The sequence below is a fragment of the Carassius carassius genome, chromosome 13, assembly GCF_963082965.1.
Source record: "Carassius carassius chromosome 13, fCarCar2.1, whole genome shotgun sequence".
In the NCBI taxonomy this organism is placed as follows: Eukaryota; Metazoa; Chordata; class Actinopteri; order Cypriniformes; family Cyprinidae; genus Carassius; species Carassius carassius.
Genome location: NC_081767.1, coordinates 7178628 through 7198916, shown reverse-complemented (window position 1 = coordinate 7198916; position 20289 = coordinate 7178628). Strand labels below are relative to the sequence as shown.

The 20289-nt window shown below is 36.9% G+C and overlaps 1 protein-coding gene across 3 annotated transcripts in view; it reads right to left on the bottom strand.

Annotated features, from left to right (window-relative positions):
* LOC132155895 (contactin-5-like) overlaps positions 1 to 20289 on the bottom strand; it is a 285593-nt gene that overhangs the window by 34337 nt on the left and 230967 nt on the right. For all 3 annotated transcript variants that reach the window (XM_059564654.1, XM_059564656.1, XM_059564655.1), the window contains exons 11-14: positions 19949 to 20078; positions 13677 to 13821; positions 4173 to 4300; positions 1928 to 2103 (exon numbers count right to left, since the gene is read on the bottom strand). In XM_059564654.1, coding sequence (XP_059420637.1) covers positions 1928 to 2103; positions 4173 to 4300; positions 13677 to 13821; positions 19949 to 20078 — 579 coding nt within the window. The remainder of the gene's footprint in view (positions 1 to 1927; positions 2104 to 4172; positions 4301 to 13676; positions 13822 to 19948; positions 20079 to 20289) is intronic.

Here is a 20289-nt window from a genome sequence, read left to right as displayed (position 1 = left end):
ATCGAGCTGTGCTCATTCCATTCATTAGTGTATCACATCGTACAAGGTCTAAATTACTGAAATTTTAATATACACAAATAGTAGAACGTGTATGATGTAGTATTTAAGTTGATATTACTCTTGCCAAGCTCGGATTTCTGAGATGCACGGATAGGCAACAGAAGTGCGGTTGTTTGATTTGCACATTTCATTCATAAAGTTTGCACTCTTTCACTTCCAACACACGCATTATTGCATAGTGACTTCAGAGGTTTATGTATAATATCGCGCTGATCACCTGGCTCACCTGTTATCCAGCAAACACAATTATTCGTTATTCGATTTGAAGCCATTATCCATGCCTTTCAGAATAAAGTATTCGGACACACTGCTAGACTACACTACATTCTCCAACATCTGGACAAACCAGGAAGTATGCAAGTATCCTGCTTGTGGACTACAGCTCCACTTTAAACACCATCGTCCTGGACACCCTCCTGATAAAACTGACACAGCTCTCTGTATTCACCTCCATATTTCAGTGGATCACCAACTTCCCGACAGACAGGCAGCAGCTCGTAAGGCTGGGAAAACTGACAGCCAACACCCATCAGCACTGGTGCTCCTCAGGGATGTGTGCTCTACCCACTGCTCTTCTCCTTCTACACAAATGACTGCACCTCTAAAGACCCCTCTGTCAAACAGAAGGTTGCAGATGATAACACATTCATCCAGGATGGCGACGAGTCTGCTTATAGAAAAGAGGTTTAACAGCTGGCTGCAGTCACTTACTGGACATTGTGGACTTCAGGAGAAACCCCCCAGCACTCCCCCTCTCACCATCATGAACAGCACTGTGATTGCAGTAGAGAAATTCAGATTTCTTGGCATCACCATTTCACTGGATCTGAAGTGGGACAATCATCTAGACTCCATAGTGAAAAAGGCCCAGCAGAGGTCGTGGTTCTGTCGCCATGTGAAAAAGTTCAACCTTCCACAGGAGCAGATGACACAGTTTTCATCCTTATTTAGTTGGTTCTGTGCACTTCTATAACTGTCTGGTTTGGGTCAGCCAGCAAATCAGCCTGAAACAGACTGTTAGGACAGTTGAAAGGACAATGGGTGTGCACCTGCCCAACCTTCAGGACTTGTACAACTCCAGAGTGAAGAAATGGGCCAGTAACATCATCACAGACCCCTCTCACGCTGGCAACAACCTGTTTACTGGTTTACTATTCTCTATGCACTAAAACATCTAGGCATAAAAACGCCCCCCCCCCCCCCCAACCTCCCCCCCCCCCTTTGCTCTCACGCTGGCAACAACCTGTTTACTGGTTTACTATTCTCTATGCACTAAAACATCCAGGCATAAAAACGCCCCCCCACGTCATCTCCAGCTTAAACAGCTAACATAAAAATTACCACCTGTCTTCATGTAATTCATTGTAACTAACTATTTCCTCTCTATCAAATATAAAAAAAAGGTTTATGGAGGGGGGTGGGGTGGGGAGGGGTGAATTTACTGTTGCTTATTAGCATGACTATTATTAACATATTGGCTGTTTGCTTTTACTTATAAAGCTCATATTCTTCATGACCATATTCTACATCCCTAATCCTACCCAATACCTAAACTTAACAACTACCTTACTAACTATGAAAAACAGCAAATTAGGAGTTTATGGAGGCAAAAGTCACAATTAATGGTTTGCTAATAGTGAGAATTGATCCAAATACTAATACTGACTGATATTAATATATCACCAATAAATCTTTTATCACTGATATATTGCACATTCTTAAATAATATCATAGAGTAAATTACATTACTATCCACAAAACACCAAATACCAACCAGATGACCAACAAGCAGATACCAAGTTCATTATCTACAGTATATATCACCAACAGCATCGGCACAAGTGCACAGTAACACATCTGCACATACTGTTTGAATGTACTCAAAGTGACCGCCCTCCTGCTGGGTGTTGAGCGGTTGGTTGTTGAGCAGCCAGAGGAAGGACACGTCCAGCGAGGGGTCATGAGTGACTTTACAGCTGAGCACCACACTCTCTCCCACCGTCACCTCCACCCGGCCGGGGCTAAACTCCACCCGCATGGCCTCTGAAACATGAACGTCATCGTGTCATCAGTGCACAAGGACCATATAACATCAAAGAACATCTGCAGCTTTGTCAGAATCTCTGAAAACAGTTACTATTTGGAAAACAAATGAATCATTGAACTACAATGCAATTAATCATATTCCGTTCGTAATTTTGAGGGGGGAAAAGGAAAATAGTTTCAAGTTTATCCTCCAGTATATCTGACCTTGACAAACAGCCTGCTGTTCTTCAAAAAAAAAAAAAAAGAAAATTCTCCCAGGTTCCATAAACGCTTTAAAAAAAAATTATAATAATTAGAATCTATAATCTTCTATAATCTAATTATCTTCTTTCTGATCAAAATTTTACACCCCTGGCTCTTAATGACAAATATTTCCTTCTGGAACATCAGTGAGCATTTGAATCTTTTGTAATAGTTGTGTATGAGTCCCTCAATTGTCCTCAGTGTGAAAAGATGGATCGCAAAATCATTCTTGAGTCATTGTTGGAAAGGGTTCAAATACGCAAAAGATGCTGGAAAACCAACAAATTCCTGAGACCTGAAGGATTTTTTCTGAAGAACAGCAGGCAAGTTTAACTGTTCAGGACAATTAAGGGACTCATAATCAACAATCACAAAAATAAATAAATAAATAAATAAATTCAACTATTTTTCTTTCATATTTCAATTCTTTTAATATTTTATGTGTAATACTGTATCTTACTCAGGTCAGTATTAAATAAAAATTACCATGAATTTTGTATGATCCCTCTTATTTTTGTAAATCAATGAACATTTAGCAGATACTGCAATGGGAAATTTTGACCACAACTTTAGTGTCCAGCATAGTGTGCTCTGTTGAATACCTGGGTTGGGCACATGTTAGGGTTAGGGTAGGGTTAGGGTTAGGAGTACTCGAAAAGTGACAGCAATGAATGTCTATGAAAGCGATGATTGAGGGTAAAAGATTTCCCAGGCAGATTTCACACTGCTTGCGCAAATTAACTGTGTAGACCAACAAAAGCTGGATGCTTTACAAGCAATCTGTCTCAGGCCCTGTTTACACCTGGTTTTAAGATGCATTTTCTTCAATTGAATTACAAGAGAAGGAGATTAAATACAGGTGCAAATAGGACATAAAACATTTTGAGCTTGTCCACTTTAAAATTCTTTCAAAGGTAGTAGAAAAAAAAAAAAAACATTTGACTGTAGTCCCTCAAGTGGTCGAATGCATTCAAATAGCCACAAATAACCATCTACTCTCCCCTGACCAACCATGTAATTGGACATGTTTTGAGAAAGTGCACCACAAAAATAAATTCCAACTTTGCTATGTTGTGCCAAAACACAAATTATGATTGAAATTTCCATTACCATTTGTATTATTTCAATTCCTTTCCTTTCCAGTGGTGTTGAAAACCTCTTCCTGAAGGACCACTGTCCTGGAGAGTATAGATCCAACCCTAATTAAATACACCTGAACCAGTTAATCAAGGTCTTCAGACTCACTAAAAACTTCAAGGCAAATGTGTTGGAGCTGGATGAGGCTAAACTCTGCAGGACATTGACCCTGTAGGAACAAGTCTGGACACCCCTGGTCAAGACAAAATTGAACAAGTGATCATAGGAGAGGTATTTAAAAACCATGTTAAGGTCAGATGTAAATGATAATGCATCCTATCACTGAAAATGATGTAAACAGGTCCTCAGACTGATGTATAGTCTAACAATGTGTTATGAAATAGATATTTTGCACGTAACATGCAATTTGTTCTTTAGGGTTCCCTTAAACAAATACTCACATACGCTAACAGTGATAAAATCAAGACAATCTGCCCCAAGCCTCCTAGTTATTATCTGTTTTCTTTGTAAAGAACATCCTCCTCAACAATAGCTGTCCTGGGAGACAGGAGATGCTCTTGTGAGCAGATTCATGAACGGCCAAAACAAACATCTTCATGCCCGATAAGCTGCAATGAGCTCTTCTTCCATCCGACTCAGTCTGGAGCAGTCTGTTTGCTCTTGTGCGGTTAACCACAGGATCGGGCCTACGGAATGGGGGCTGGGGGTTGATGAGGGTCTCTTACCTTTCACCAGAAGCATGGTTGTCAACTCCGCTGAACCAAACTGGTTTTCCGCACGGCACACGTAGCTTCCTTCATCCGAACGGCTGGAGTTAATGATGCGGAGGGTGTTGTTCCGAAGCAACATGATCCTGTTAAAAATGGAGGATGTAATTCATCTTGCATAGAAAATATTTCCCCACTTCTTCAGAAGGTGAAATACTCAAATCAGCCTAAAATAAATATAACGATTACAAACATTTAAGGACATGATTAACCTGTAATGAAAATGTAATATTTGTTTCTAAATAACTAATGAAATTTACCACAAGTACCACAGGTATTGCCGCATTAATAGCACTGTGTTGTTCTTTAAAATACCTTAGAATAAACATGGTAACCATTCTGAACCATGATACAAAGTGGCCCCAAAAACAATTTTTTCAAGAATTTATTTTGTATTTTAGTCTTCTGGCATTCTCATGTGTAATTTTAAATATGTCATATTATGCACCAACTCAAATATACAAAACTATTTTCAAAATTCAGGTTGTTGAAAAGAAGACTTGTGTCTGAACTCAAACTCGGAATGAACCGGCAAAAAATCATTGTACTTACACCCTATGAACAAGTTTTGTCCTTCATTGAAATTCTAACATCTAGATTTAAAGATTATTATTGTCAATAGAGTCATTTAAAATGTTAATTGACTGATAGTATCTTTTGGGCAGGATTAGTACGTTGATGGCTATCAAAAGACATTAGCCAATTAACTGTTTAAAGCAATGAACGGGCTGTTTATTATAGCAGTTAGAAGATGTAAGTGTATGGATAATATACATTTGTATCATTTAGCTTATGTTTAAGTCACAGGCAGGTCTTGAAGTGAAATAGCTGGTGTTGATAAGAACAGAATGCTTTGATGATAAATATGCTCACCCAAGTATACAGCACATCAAATGGCCTTAATCGGAATATTAATTTGAGCGGAAGTCAAGATGAGATATACTCCTAATGACATTTCATTCTTTCTGAAACCAGGAAAGAGCATGAAGGCAAATTGAATTTAACATAGATAACTAGAGTCTTGCTTTCATCTTATTGCTCACTTTCATTCACTGTTCTGAGAGCAGTTTCAGAGAGCTCCTCTGTGCTGGCCTCATATAATGAATTAACTTCAGACAAAGACAGAAGTCATTTCTTGTCTGAGGTCCAGGAAAACACAATGGAGAGATTAAAAAAAAGAAAGAAAAAAGTCTCACTCTAAAGAGGCCACCTGAGAACTCAAGCAACAGGCTCTTGGTTTTCTTCTAGCTCTTTAAAAGCCATTGGTTAAAGTGACATTAAATGAATGCACTAGTAAAGTTATTTCAAACTCAGACCTCTTTAAGTAGATTTTTTCCTTCTTTTCTTTATTTTTTGGTCCAGTTTAGTTGGGTCCCAGTTCACTTTCAAATTCTCAATTCATTTGGAGCATTCTTTTCATTCATTTAGCATATTTGTTTACCAACTTTAAATAACTTTTTAAACATTCTCAGACCTACTTACACCATTTGTACTATGTATCATGTAAAACCTGAAACCAAACACCAATAACATTACTAAAACTTTATCAAAAATCTAAAACAAAAATGGTAAATATAATAATAGTAAAAACTAATTCAAAGCATTAATAATAATAATAATAATAATAAAGCATATAAATGATAGTACAATAACTCTGGCCTAGAATGGATTCAGGCAACCTTCAGATAGTTCAATGATGTGAATGTATAATTTGGTACACCCCCCACCCCCCACTTTGATTAACAGAGGTGTGTCAATGAATATTTACATAGTGATCATTTTATTAAAATTCAATTTCTGCCTAAAACTAACAGTCTTGATGAAAGGGAGCCGTCAGTCTAATTTCTTCCCCATGAATTTGTCCCATAATGTTTGGCTTTCATATTTACGGCATTAAGCACCCTGATCCAGCAGACGCTGATGAGAATTGGCAGGCAGAGACTCACAGAGGCGTGACAAAGTATAACCCGTACATGGAAAATTCATAAGCAGAAATCAACTAAGAGACGTTCCTTCAAGTAGGAGAAGGCGAGAACCCACATTCGACAAGGACGTGGAGCCAGAAAGGACGAAAAGAGACCTGGTGGGTATAAGCAATATGCAAATGAGCCTTGGTGACGAAAGTAGTAAAAATGAAACGTCCCTTTAGAGCCACCTAAAATATATTTTAGGCCACTTGACGCAAAGAACTCGCTCTACTCTGGAGAAAAGTATTTGAGAGCATCAACGAATGTGAAACATTCATACGTTTCACAGGAAAGGCTGGATAAACACCATAGAAAACATCACAGAACATCATCACAGGTTTGTTTACAATGGACCAATTTTCCATTTCCCTGACTAGGGCTTCTTTGCCAATATTAGTAAAGGATTGACCACAGGGTTTTGAGAGTGGCTGTCCATACTTTCGAACTAATGGGATTAATACTTTTCATTTGGAATACAAAACCCTTGAACATTAGCGGAAATCCATGTTAATTACAAACCTTCATTAACTCCACACAGCTGTCAACGTCAGATAAACGCAGGGCAGCTTCGATCCCACCCCTGCTCCTCTCACAATTGAGCTTCTCTTCATCTAGAGATGTCTTCCTTGAAAACAGCTAATGTCAGAAAATCCTTTCACTAAAGTCACCCGCGTCCAGACACAAATGTCTGTAAAATTAAATTCAATGATCATCTGACTGAAAATCCATTTTAACCACTCAGTTGAAGTGGAAAAAGAATGGCTCCTTTGGCATTCAACAATGTAGTTTGCCGTTAAGAGTAATCGAAACAAGTCATGCAATTCTCTCTTGCATCCTCTACTTTAAACTGTAGCTCACGCTCCATTTCATTACATATCTTTTCATAATGTTGGTAGCGCAGCTCTGATTATTTTCAATCTGATTACTTTAGAGCTTCCTAAGGCGCGCATCACTAGTGTTTATTTTTAAGGTTTGGGATTTGAACAGACTCTACACTTCAGCAAATAGCTCATTCGACACTGTTTATGCTGCAGACACAAATGATGCCTTAAATCCTGCAGGTTGTTGAGCAGAGGTGTGTTATTACTTTTATAAGGGGCCTGATTTATTAAAATCTGGTGGTTTGTAAAATGTGAGAAAAATAAAACTAAAAATCTCCTACACTAACATTGAAGGAGGAACTCCACTAATTACAAAATAGCAGGACAATGAACCAAAGAAAACATGACATGATAAACGAGTTCCGCTAATGCTCACAAATGTGTACTTTTACAACAGCAACAGTTAATTCACTGAGATCTTAATGTTAAACGTATTCTTCTATATGTAGGCACTGTATTAAGCAGTATATTAATTACTGAATGGAAAAGTTGTCCTGTGGCTTCATGGAAATGCTTGTGAATTTGACAACTATTGCTTCCAATCCACTCCATCTAAGCATGCAAACAGTTTCACTAGGGGAAACAGAAAATGTCCAACTAGGCAAACCATTCTGGTAACACTTAAAATACAAACATGGCTGTTTAATGTTCTTCACACATATTTAGAAACCTTTTTTATGTTGAAATGGTTCATTGTGTTTGAGTTTAGGATTCTTTATTCCAACCCTTTTTTTTTATCTGTAACTCACAATATCTTTTGACTATCTGGAGCTAAGCCATCTAAATGCTTTAACTATCATTCTGTGCATTGTTTCTTTTTAATGTTTTATAACAGAGCTTCTAAGTGATACCAGCTCTGTTTAGTTGAAGATACTTTTTTAGTCTTCACAAAGCAATTATGTGACAGAGATTTTGAATTTATTGAGTTGAGTTTTCAATTATTACTTTTTTATGTCTTATGCAAAAACATGCCCAGTCACAAAATCGTTAAAGCTATCTCGTGACTTATCACCTTTTTTTTCATTTTTATCATAGTGAATATCTCACAATACTGTTTATTCACAAGGGCTACATTTGGAAGAGAAACAAATGGAAGAGACTGTGACCAGACAGATGCTGTCTGACCCCACGACCTCATCACCTGAGGAGAAAAACTGTCCCTCGTTTACACCAAAATACAAACATTATGATTTTATACATGTTTTATTCATGACTTCATATATTTTATTTGGTTCTTAAATTTATTAATTTATATTTCATGTGGTGTAAGTAAAAATATTTTCTTTACAGCTTAAATATATATTAGTATCATTATTATTTTCAAAAAGGTTTATTATTATTATTAGTTTTTTTTTCATGCATGAATGCACCACATGACACTGATTTGGTCAAAGGTTTTTCAATTATATATATATAAATTGTATCTTATATATCATTTGCATTTCATTTCTGAATAAATCAATCGATTTAGATAAAAACACAACATCATGTCTTTGACACAATATTCAGATGTAGCTACTTTACAGAGTCTCTCTTACTGCAAAATCTAATTCATACTAGTCATAGAAGATACTGAAGCACTAGAAAAACAAGAAAAAATAAGAAAAAAGAAATAACCATTTCTGCCCTGGCCATGACACAAAAAGAAAATACAATAAATTGCTTGACTCTGAAAAATTTGCCGCATGATATATCAGATCACGCGAACTCAAAGTCCATTCATCACCTTGTTACATGAAGAACAGAGCATTCTTGGGCTGTTCACTTCTCCCATCTATCAGTAGTCACTGTGTACAAACAAACATCTATCACATGGCAGACCACATCATTTCAAATGTGATCTGCACCACTTTATGAACGATTCTATACATGCGCCGTCTGGCAAACCATGCGGCTGACCTCAAGAACACTTTGTCCTGACTCAACTCTATCTTTTACTGTGGTGTGTGGCTGCTGGAAGGGCAAATAGCATCTGAATGCTGGTTACACCATTACTTGTGAATTATTGATTTGAGAGAATGGAACTATGGCTTGATAAGCAGCAGGAAGTGAGGAAGGGTGTCAAGGTGAGAGCTGGCTTTGTGCTGTGTGTGGACATTTTTAGCGTCGCTCTGCGGTCTGAGTCGAGGTCCGTACACACGTGCAGTTGTGCATTATGACTGGTCTGGGGTTGTTGGGCTGGCGAAGCCATTTTGCAGGACAATTTGAAAAGAGCTGAAATCCCTGTGTCTATTTCTCAGAATAAATTGCCTGCTTTGCAACAGCACCACTGTCAGCAGAAAAGCTTGTAAATAATTTTGCAGCGTCCACTTGCAACCGAGCACAACCTGTGATAAATATGTGGTGAATTGGGGACTCGGGGTCTTGAGAACCTGTTGGTTAAGGTGTGTTCAAATTTATTTGTATGTGTGTAGGGCATCATTTTAATTATAAAGTGAGGGAGTGTTTTTCTGTTTCACTGTTGTCAAATGCTTTGCAGCTTGTAGAGAGACAAAGTTAGGTGACCTTGATTTTACCCCAGAATTAATAATTTGCTTAATAAAAGGCAATAAAATTGCTTGACCCTGTAAAGCCTGACATATTAAATAATATTCAGAAAAATCTTTTCGGACTATCCTTTTCCGGACTATATACTGTATATGTATATACAATATATATATATATATATATATATATATATATATATATATATATATATATATATATATATATAACATTTAGACAAAAAAAAAAGAAAAAAAAAAAAGAAAACATTTTTTGCCTGTCAAATGTAATGCATTCAGCTTTTATGGCTCATTTAGTATAATACAGGAGAATATGAAACTCAAATCAAATAAAATCTTAATTAATCTTTATAGAAGTATAGCTGACAACTAACATAAAATGCATATATTGTCACTCTATACCTCACTATAATATGTCTTAGTAAGATAAAAATGTTATTATTAGTTTTATGATCAGAGCTTTGTGGGTTTTTTTATTGGGGGGGGGGGGGGTGCAAAACACAATGCAATATAAGGAAATGTATTCTCATGTTAAATTTATATAAATTAGTAAAGATTTCACAGCAAAGAGACACATGCAAATTGATCTGAAGGGAGACATTATTTTTTAAATTATACTAATACGCCTTTTACAATATACATGATCAATAAGTTGACAGAGGGCATGTAGAAGATGCTGTACACACGTTTTTATTTTTTGTAGTTTTTTTCAGCAAAGTTTTGATCATTTAGAGACCTTAGAAATTTGTATCTTAAATATGAGACAGTAAGCTTTATAAAGTTGAGATCATTTGTGAATTTGCATCTTATTATGAAAATAGGTGAACATGTAAAGGTTACAAATTAGTGCAAAATTATTCAATGCAAATGCCAGCATTGACTTTGAACGTGCATACCCTTTAGAAAAGTGAACCTGGGGAAAGTGTAATAGGAATATGTTAAAGTACTGAAAATCATTTTTTGGAGACACATGCTTCATAAGTGTTGCAGGTCTTGGCAGGAGTAAATTAGCTCACTATCGGTTCCAGTGACACACAGCATGCAAAAGCAAGCAATGTGTGAATTCGCAGGACGACGATACTCAAAAATGTGTAAAGAGAAAGAGTCTATCAGATACAAACATCTAATACTGGTAAGTCACAGGTCTCTTCTGATACAGTAGTGTCATGGACAGCAGAGAAACTAAAACACAAACACAAAATTACAAAATGTGACCAACCACATAATAAATAGTGTAATTTCGTAGGGGTAGTTCAAACAAAAATAATATTCTGTCATAATTTATATATTTGTTTCAGCCATTTGTGTGCCATTAGGTCAGTGGTGTCCAAAACAACTTGACTTATTCTACAGCGAAAAAAAAGGACTCAAAAAATTATTATAGTTATGAAAAAAAGTTAAGGTGAGCAAATGATGCATTTATAAAATTGTCCAATTTTCCTATTTAGCTTATTTTATAAACAACCCAACCAATAACACCACAAAAATAATATTAATTATATATACAGTACAGACCAAAAGTTTGGACACACCTCATTCAAAGAGTTTTCTTTATTTTCATGACTATGTCACACTGAAGGCATCAAGGGCTATTTGACCAAGAAGGAGAGTGATGGGGTGCTGCGCCAGATGACCTGGCCTCCACAGTCACCGGACCTGAACCCAATCGAGTTGGTTTAGGGGTGAGCTGGACCGCAGACAGAAGGCAAAAGGGCCAACAAGTGCTGAGCATCTCTCGGGGAACTCCTTCAAGACTGTTGGAAGACCATTTCAGGTGACTACCTCTTGAAGCTCATCAAGAGAATGCCAAGAGTGTGCAAAGCAGTAATCAAAGCAAAAGGTGGCTACTTTGAAGAACTTAGAATATGACATATTTTCAGTTGTTTCACACTTTTTTGTTATGTATATAATTCCATATATAATTCCACATGTGTTAATCATAGACTGTATAAAAACATGGACGTAGTGTCCGTGACGTCACCCGTAGACTCCTGAAGAGAGTTTTTGAAGCCTAAAGTGTGCAGAGCGAGCCTTCGCCATCTTGGCAGCGCGTCACCGCGCGACTCTCCCGGACAATCGAAAATGGGCAAAAGGGCGGGAGCTGGTTGCTTAAGCCACGCCCACCTAGCGCGACGGCTGTGACAGCAGTGGCAATTCACCTGTCATTCAAGTGGCCACGCCCTTAATTATGCAGAACTTTAAGGCTTAATATAATTTAAACGGATTAGTTATAAAAAAATTCACCCCCCTCACAGTTGTCATGAAGGGCAAAATTTGCTATATAGACCAAAATCATTTTTTGCACCAGGCTGAAAACATGTTTTTTTCTGCTGTAAATTTGGGCATTTTAACATGGGGAGTCTATGGGATTGACTCTCTTTTGCAGCCAGCCTCAAGCGGCCAGTCGATGAATTGCAGTTTTAGTCACTTCCTTATTGGCTTCACTAGAGAGAGCGGGAGGTTGCCGCTCTGTGTTAATTCATAGTTTTGATGCCTTCAGTGTGAATCTACAATTTTCATAGTCATGAAAATAAAGAAAACTCTTTGAATGAGAAGGTGTGTCCAAACTTTTGGTCTGTACTGTATATATATATATATATATATATATTTATTATTATTTTTTTTTTCAGATGAATAGATCATTGCGTCTAGATGTGTCTGTGGCAAAGACCCTCATTTATTAAACAGCAGCCCTTCACAGACTTGTAACCTACAGCGCTCAACGGGGGCCGATAATTTCAGATCTGTCACTCATGATGAGTGACACGTCTTCTCCATCAAGAGCTTGTACATGGGCATGGCGCTCATTTTCCTTATGCTGATTAAAGATTATGCATTTGAAAACGACCAGCTACAGCGGATGAGCTATCAGCCAACAGGCTCTAAAATATCATGGCTCAGACAAGCTATACATTAATTCTAATGAGGTTACATGTACAAAACCTTAACAGACGAATACAGCAACATCCTATACATTAACTGACTATATTATTTTTAACCCCCATTTCTGTTCTAGCGTGTATGTTTTAAAATATCGTCCTTTCCACAACATCTTCGACTGTAAAATGTACAAAAGACAGAAATGTCTTTAATAAATGCAATATGCATTTTTTTTGACTGAGTATCAGTGACCATACCAACACAAATGGACAACTACACATATAGAAACATTGAAAAATAATGCCAGTACATGTACTGTTAACTTAATTACACACACTTAATATATGGCTTATTTAAACACTTAATTCTGATTGGTCAAAAACATTATTTTTTTATTTTTCATGACCACTAATTGTACACTAATTGTAGGGAAGCCGTGGCCTAATGGTTAGAGAGTTGGACTCCCAATCGAAAGGTTGTGAGTTCGAGTCCCGGGCCGGCAGGAATTGTGGGTGGGGGGAGTGCATGTACAGTTCTCTCTCCACCCTCAATACCACGACTTAGGTGCCCTTGAGCAAGGCATCGAACCCCCAACTGCTCCCCGGGCGCCGCAGCATAAATGGCTGCCCACTGCTCCGGGTGTGTGTTCACAGTGTGTGTGTGTGTGTTCACTGCTCTGTGTGTGTGCACTTCGGATGGGTTAAATGCAGAGCACAAATTCTGAGTATGGGTCACCATACTTGGCAGAATGTCATTTCACTTTCACTTTCACCTCACTATTGTTCATGTGCTACTTTAATTTTGCATAATTCTGTATTTTCTTTTTGCATATGAACACAAGTTTGAATATTTAATTGAAATAGCAGTGAAAAGAATTATTCTATTAACTAATAAATAACAAATTAACATGACATCAGTCACAATACCACACTGCACAACAAACTTGCCTATTAGCTCTGAGAGAACAAACAAACCTGTCATCACATCGCACCTCAGCAGGTCCGAACTCAGCATGAGACCGGTAATCATTGGACAAGAACATTGATTAAAGCCCCTTTGCACACAGATTCATGTAAATGTATGCGTGTTTATGGGCATTTTTAATTGGAATCAATTAAAAACACGGACCCATAGGAGTGGACTGCCTCTGCTTCATCCTGAAACCTGATAATGATCACACTTTCATGCAAAACATGTTAAGTCACAGAGATAACTGCGATTTAGACTCACCTCCGGCTGGGCTGGACTCTTCTATCATTTTTCCTCCATGAGATTCTAGGTTTGGGCGATGCCCGCGGACGGCACTCCAGAGACACATCTTTCCCAACAGTCGCAATGAGCCGGACAGGGTTGGTGCTGAACACTGGAGCTGATGCTGTTTATAAAAACAAACACATGGTTCCACTTTAAAGGATTTGTTCAATCAAAAATGAAAACTCTTGTCGTAAGAATATCAGTTATTTTTGTATAATGACAATGACATCAAAAAAAAAATAAAAATAAAAACACACAACTGTTCCATCAGCTCTTATGTTGTTTATTCTGTGCAACACAATAGAGAAATTTGTATTTTTTTCTACCCAACAAGAGTATAGACCACTTTTTTTTCTCATTTCGTTCTCATTCACTTTCATTATATTTTAAAGAGGTGATTTTGTTTTTTGTATTCTGCAAGGAAATACATAATGGTTTAAAACAGGGGTCGGCAACCTATTGCACGTTTGCCAGCATTGGCATGCAGAGGGATCATCACTGGCACAGGAGCAATAGGGAAAACTGCATACTGACAAGTTCCAATAATTACCCAATAATTAAAAATGGCCAAACTCCCTACAAGAGACCAGACGTGCTTATAAAATGTATACACAGTACATAAAAATCTGTATTTGTTATACGCAGTGCATAATTCACACACTTGCTCAATAATGTAATTAAACTGACACTGTGTGGCATGTTAGCAACTATGGTACAGCATATGTGCATGCTTTTGTAAATATTTACATTTACACACCATTTATCTTGCCTCTTTGTACAATTAATGAAACTACTGAGCCCACAAGAGCAGTAGGAAATTATTATATGAGTGATTTTTTTAATAAAATAACAGGTCTGTTTTCAGAGGCAGGGGATTTGTGGGACTCCAAAGAGAGATAAAGATTTCCGGGAATGATTGTAATGAAGGCATTGCTGTCGTTCTGAATGATGGGTTCATAATTAGTAGCTTTATTGTTCTGCATGACGGTCTAACAGAAGTAAAACATTTCCAGGCAAAACGATAAAAAATAATTCAGCCCTCGACAAGCGCATTTGAAGATAATTACTGTTAAATGTCTAATTTGTCTGCGGGGAGTTTCTCAGCAAAGCTGATGCAACCGATGAGTAGAATACAACTGCAAAGTCACAAAATCAAATACAGTTTAAGTGCTGATGTTAATGCAGTATTTGTTAATCAGGAGGCTGGGGCCTAATAGGAAAATGGAGCAAACTTCCACGGGGGCCTCAAAAGTTCTTTTAAATTCTTTAAAATAAGGCAAAACTAGTTTAAAATAAGCAAAAACAACCAAAATTCACCCAAAATCTTTCTGTAATCTGTAACTCCTGATTTGTGTAAATGAAAAAACAACAACAAAAAAGCAAAAAAAAAAAGCAAAAAAAAAACAAAAGAGGTTATTATAAAAAAAGAATGTTCCATATTATCATTTTACAAACATTATAGGTGTATGTTCACAAGACAAAATATTAACTGAATTTGCAAATATGAACCAGTTCATACATTTGATTCTTAATACTGTGTGATGTTACCTGGATGATCAATGACTGTTTTTATGTTTTGTGAGCACCTTTCTGAACAGTTAAACCACCCACTGCTCTTCATTCTTCAGTGACTGTAGGATTTTGAGATCTGTCTTTAAAATCTGAAGACAACTGAGCGACTATTACAAAAAGTGAAACATTATGCTGAAGAAGGCATCAATGCTATCTTGTTTACGAGTTTTGGCCTAAAAAAATATGGGTAACACTTTAGATTAGAAGACATATAATTACCATTAACTAAGAGTTCTCCATCAATAAACTTTTAATTACTGCTTATTGATTGTAAGCAAGTTAGTAGTTGTAGTAGTTATGTTTTTGGTATTGGGTAGGATTGTGGGATCTAGAATATGGTCATGCAGAATAAGGTATTATGCTAATATATGCGTGCTAATTAACAACAAGCTAATAGTAAACAGCGTTCCATAATCTTAAATCCAAAATATGTAATTCTACGCTCACTCAGCTCTGTAAGCTCATGTTCATGTTTAAAAAGACTGCATTAAAGGCCTGAGCTTTCCAAGGACATGCACTCCAGCCGATAGGGAGGACATTGTGTGATCGTATTCTAGTGAGCAGAGCTAAACACATATGGGCTAAAAGCTGTAGCTACAGTACATGCTGACAGGCCTCGTCAGGAGTGTTTAGTCAAAGGTTGCATCATGTTTTTTACGGGTGACATTAGAAAAGATGACATTTTAATCTCTGCAATTGCCAAAGGGCCCCGCGATCCAGCACCCCTGGAACATGCTGAGAGAGTCGGGGCCAATGAACAACTTTTTCATGCCTGGAGTAGGGTGGGGGATGTAGGGGGTGGGGTGGTTTTGCATGTCGTTGTGCTAACAAATATGTGTGTGCCTAATTTGTGTGTGGCATACAGCATTTACTGGAGATTTAGTGAATGATTTCAAGTGGGAGTTTTGACATACATCTCTCACTGTGAATACTAATAGGTCTTTCGTACTTGACGACCCACTGCCAGTTCACTCTGTTCCACCCACTTCACTGGCCTCAAGGTTTAGAGCAGCATGGCAGTGGCACATATGCGGATGAGTCGGCCTACAGCTATGGCTCATTCGAATGAAGGCTGCTGTTAGCCATGTAATATGTCACTGCAATATGTGCTCCTGTTTATAACATAGAATAGACTAAGTCACGGATGACAGCTCTCCCCATAGGCGCTGAGTAACTGGGGGATTTGTCACAAATACATCCAAAAAAGAAAAAAAAAAACAAACAAACATTTATTCTGACAGTCACTCCAGAGAACTAAACAAGCACTTTGGAACTGGAGGGAAATAGACCAGTGAGGGGGGATATTCAGTGAGTCACAGTCTCTTTAATATATATATATATATATATATATATATATATATATTAGAGCTGAAGATCTTTGCCCGGACCCGATGGGTTCGGTCGGGTTAGGGGTTAATTTATATCGTCTTATGCGGGCTCGGGTCGGGCTCGGGCTCGGGCTCGGGCTCGGGCTTGTGCTCCGGTCATGTGATGTGTTTCGGTTAGCGCGAGAAAGATGCGAAAATGGATGCTGAGTAGGTGTAACGGAGGCTTGCCTCTGGCGATTATGGTTTGGTTGCACCAGCAACTAAAGCAAAGTCTGAGGTGTGGAAAAGTTTTGACCATGTTTCTAATGAGAATAATGAGTGAATATGGCGTACAATCAGTGAGCGCAGGACCGCGCTGAAGCCATCTACAGTGGATTCAATAATTTTCCTCCACAAAAAAACATGCAGGCTTAGCCTAATCGCTGTGAGTAAAGGTTTTTCAAATGATAACTAAATATTCATTGAGTCTTAAATGCATAATGTGGACTGAGTATTTTCGCTAATGTTGGCATTATTCTTTTATTAAATGTCAGCTGATAGTGGCAAAGCAAATCCGGCGGAGCCTTTAACTTAATTTTGTTATTGCCAAATACCCATCTTAATTAAAAATTGATCTTAATTTTATTTGTTAAAAAAGACTCGTTTTTATTGGTGCGTTGGTCTATTTATAGGCTAAAGGAGCCTATGCCTATTTAGAGGGCTTAGATGGTATGATATGTTACAGAGGACTTATTTTATTTTTTTATTCCAACTTCCAAGTGGTGTAGTCTATGTTAGTTATGAATAAATTATGTTAAACATCTATAAATGACTCATTCTTGACAAAAGATCTGACAAAAAAATCTGAAGTTGACATTTTTTATTTTTATATATATATATCTGAAGTTGACTTTTTTTTTTTTCTTTTTTTATCATTTATAATGTATATAATATTTCCAATAACGAGAACCATATCAGCATATTAGAATGATTTCTAAAGGATCAAATGACACTGAATAATAGCTGCTTTAAAAATAAGCTTTGCCAACACAGGAATACATTTTTGATTATATTAAAATAGAAATATAAAAATATTTATAAAAAAAATGAAAGAGTAAAACCAAACATGAAAGAAATCTTAATTATATATAAACTGCAATATTCACAGAGTTATTAGGTCATGTTTTTTTTTCTTTTTTTTTTCTAAAACCTCAAAAAAATAGTCTCCCTTTTTTGCAGAATGCAATATATCTGCTCAGCCAATCATAGCGCACCATTCCACACACTCTAGACTGTAATACACCCGGTATCCTAGTTTTCCTCATCTACTCTGTACTTTGTGATCAACAAACAAGGGCTGCACGATAAATCGCATGTGATTGCCGTGTGCATCTCATCAGTAAAGCCGATTCTGTGATTAATAGTACCGATAAATCTCCATGTGCTGTCAGATGGAATTTATTCCGATGCATTTAATACACAGAGCCGTAGATCAGTGACAAGCTATGCTATATCACGTTCATTTGATGAATCGCATTAGATTATGAACTCGATATTGCGTAGCTTGTCAGTGCTAGTGTTTTTATTAATGCCATTTATGTTTTTGTTAATACAGCACATATCACTAGTCAACTAATTGAATGAAACATGGCAAAGATGAATGCACTTTTGAAAGTTGAATGTAAACATCATTATGGAATTTCTGTGGTCTAATGTGATATCGTTCATGTTCTTGTTCACAATGAAATTTATTCACTACTTAATTTATAGCATTAATAAAATGACCCCTTGAATTCATTTTGAGATTGATGACTGTTGAATTTTTTTTTTTAGTCCAGTGCCTGTATATAAGATTAGTATTGACAAGTTCAGAGGCTGTCATATGTGGAGCAACTTATTATGTTGTGTATTTTCATCAGTTTCAACATGAAAAATAACTTTCATATTGATTCAATGGATTTATTGCATTTTGGGAAACATTTTATAATAAATCTTTGAAAATCAAAACCTGTATTTGAATTTTTAATGTTATTATAACCTAAAGATGCTTATTTGAAAGTTTAAAAACAAAAAAATAGTGGTTTTCATTTTGCCAATTTCTTGGTAAAGAAAACACGGATAACTCTTTCTATGAAGCCCATGTTGAAGCCGAATGAATTAAAATTGATTTATTGCGTTTGGGAACCAAACTCTTCATATATATATATATTCTCCTGCATAGTTTCATTAGGCTACAACAATGAACTGAACATAAATGCTGTCAAAAGAAAGAGTCATTTGTTTTGCGTTCATCTTATCTTAGAACGACTAGATCTCTGAGGACAAATAAATGCACATAATGGGGAATTTAAATCAAAATGACCCCCAGGAAAGTGATGAGAAGATGATCACATGCACCTTAGAATGTGTGGGGCAATCAAAGCTCACAGGGAGAAAATTATGGTCTCTCCAGTTAACATGCAATCCGATTTTATATCACTCCTTCGTCTTGTCCTGGACATCCAGAGACTGACAGCGCTGGCATTTTCAGAGTTTGGACAGTTTTTTGTTATTATTACACCAAGACTGACAAACAAGCTAAATCCAATCCAACATTACCCTTTTCTTCTCAGCCCTTTCTTTTTTTCTCTTTTCATCTCACCAGCAGTCTTTTGTCATACTGGGGGGCTGTTTGTGACAGATCTGTCTATGTAGTCTTCAGTTTAACCAATCCTCCTAACTGAATATCACCAAAGTTCCTTTATTCCTCAAATGTGCTGCCAGCAGACTTTTTAGTCTGAAAAAGCAGACTTTTTCAGTTCAAAGAAAGTAGAAATTGATTGCTACTTGGCTCTGTTTTGTCTTTGTTGCCCTTCTGCAATGACAGTTTCAGGCTTCAGGATTATTCATTGTTCGTGATTGAAAGCTGCCTTGCAATTGCTGGCCAGCTCAACGATCACATAGGAAAAGAGGGAAGCAAACTCTACCTGTGGGGTTACATTGCCTTTTCAACTTACTTAATTCTCTTCAATGTATCTTTTACTTTTTTTTCCTGCATCTGCTTTTAACTGCCTTAGCCCTGTGTGTGGACACCACTTTTCATTATAAGGAAACAAGTAAAAATATGTAGAAATGTCTTTATGAGTAAAGGTACTGGCCTTTATTTCTTTATTTAAGTTGAAGGAACATATATAAAAATATATAATTGATTTCAACAGGCCACACTCACAGTTTATGGAGCACATTGAATAAATAAATAAATAAATAAATAAATAAATAAATAATCATTGTCCACTTTTTATGATTCAATTAAATCTTAGATAAACAAGTCAATCTACTGCATTTTATGCTGGAATGGTAAGATTCTAGAAATAGTTATAAGGCAGTTACCTAGTATTTTGAGCTCTGCGCTGGAGTAGATGGCTCCGTACTTGTTCTCTGCAATGCACTGGTACATTCCAGAATCAGCCTGCTGTAGTCTATGAATGACAAGCTCCCCATTCACCATTTCCACTCTGCTCTATGGGGAGACGACAGTTGCCTTAGAACCATGTGTTCATCTGTCAGGCTCAAAGCATATTTAATGTCAATTACACATCCGCCAGAATGACTCCAGCTTGAGACCTTCATATGTCACAATTGATATGCCATTATACTACCACCAGTTATATGTTACACATTAGATAATAGTTAAGTAAAAGTCTAAAGTCTTTAAAATATTAAACAGATTT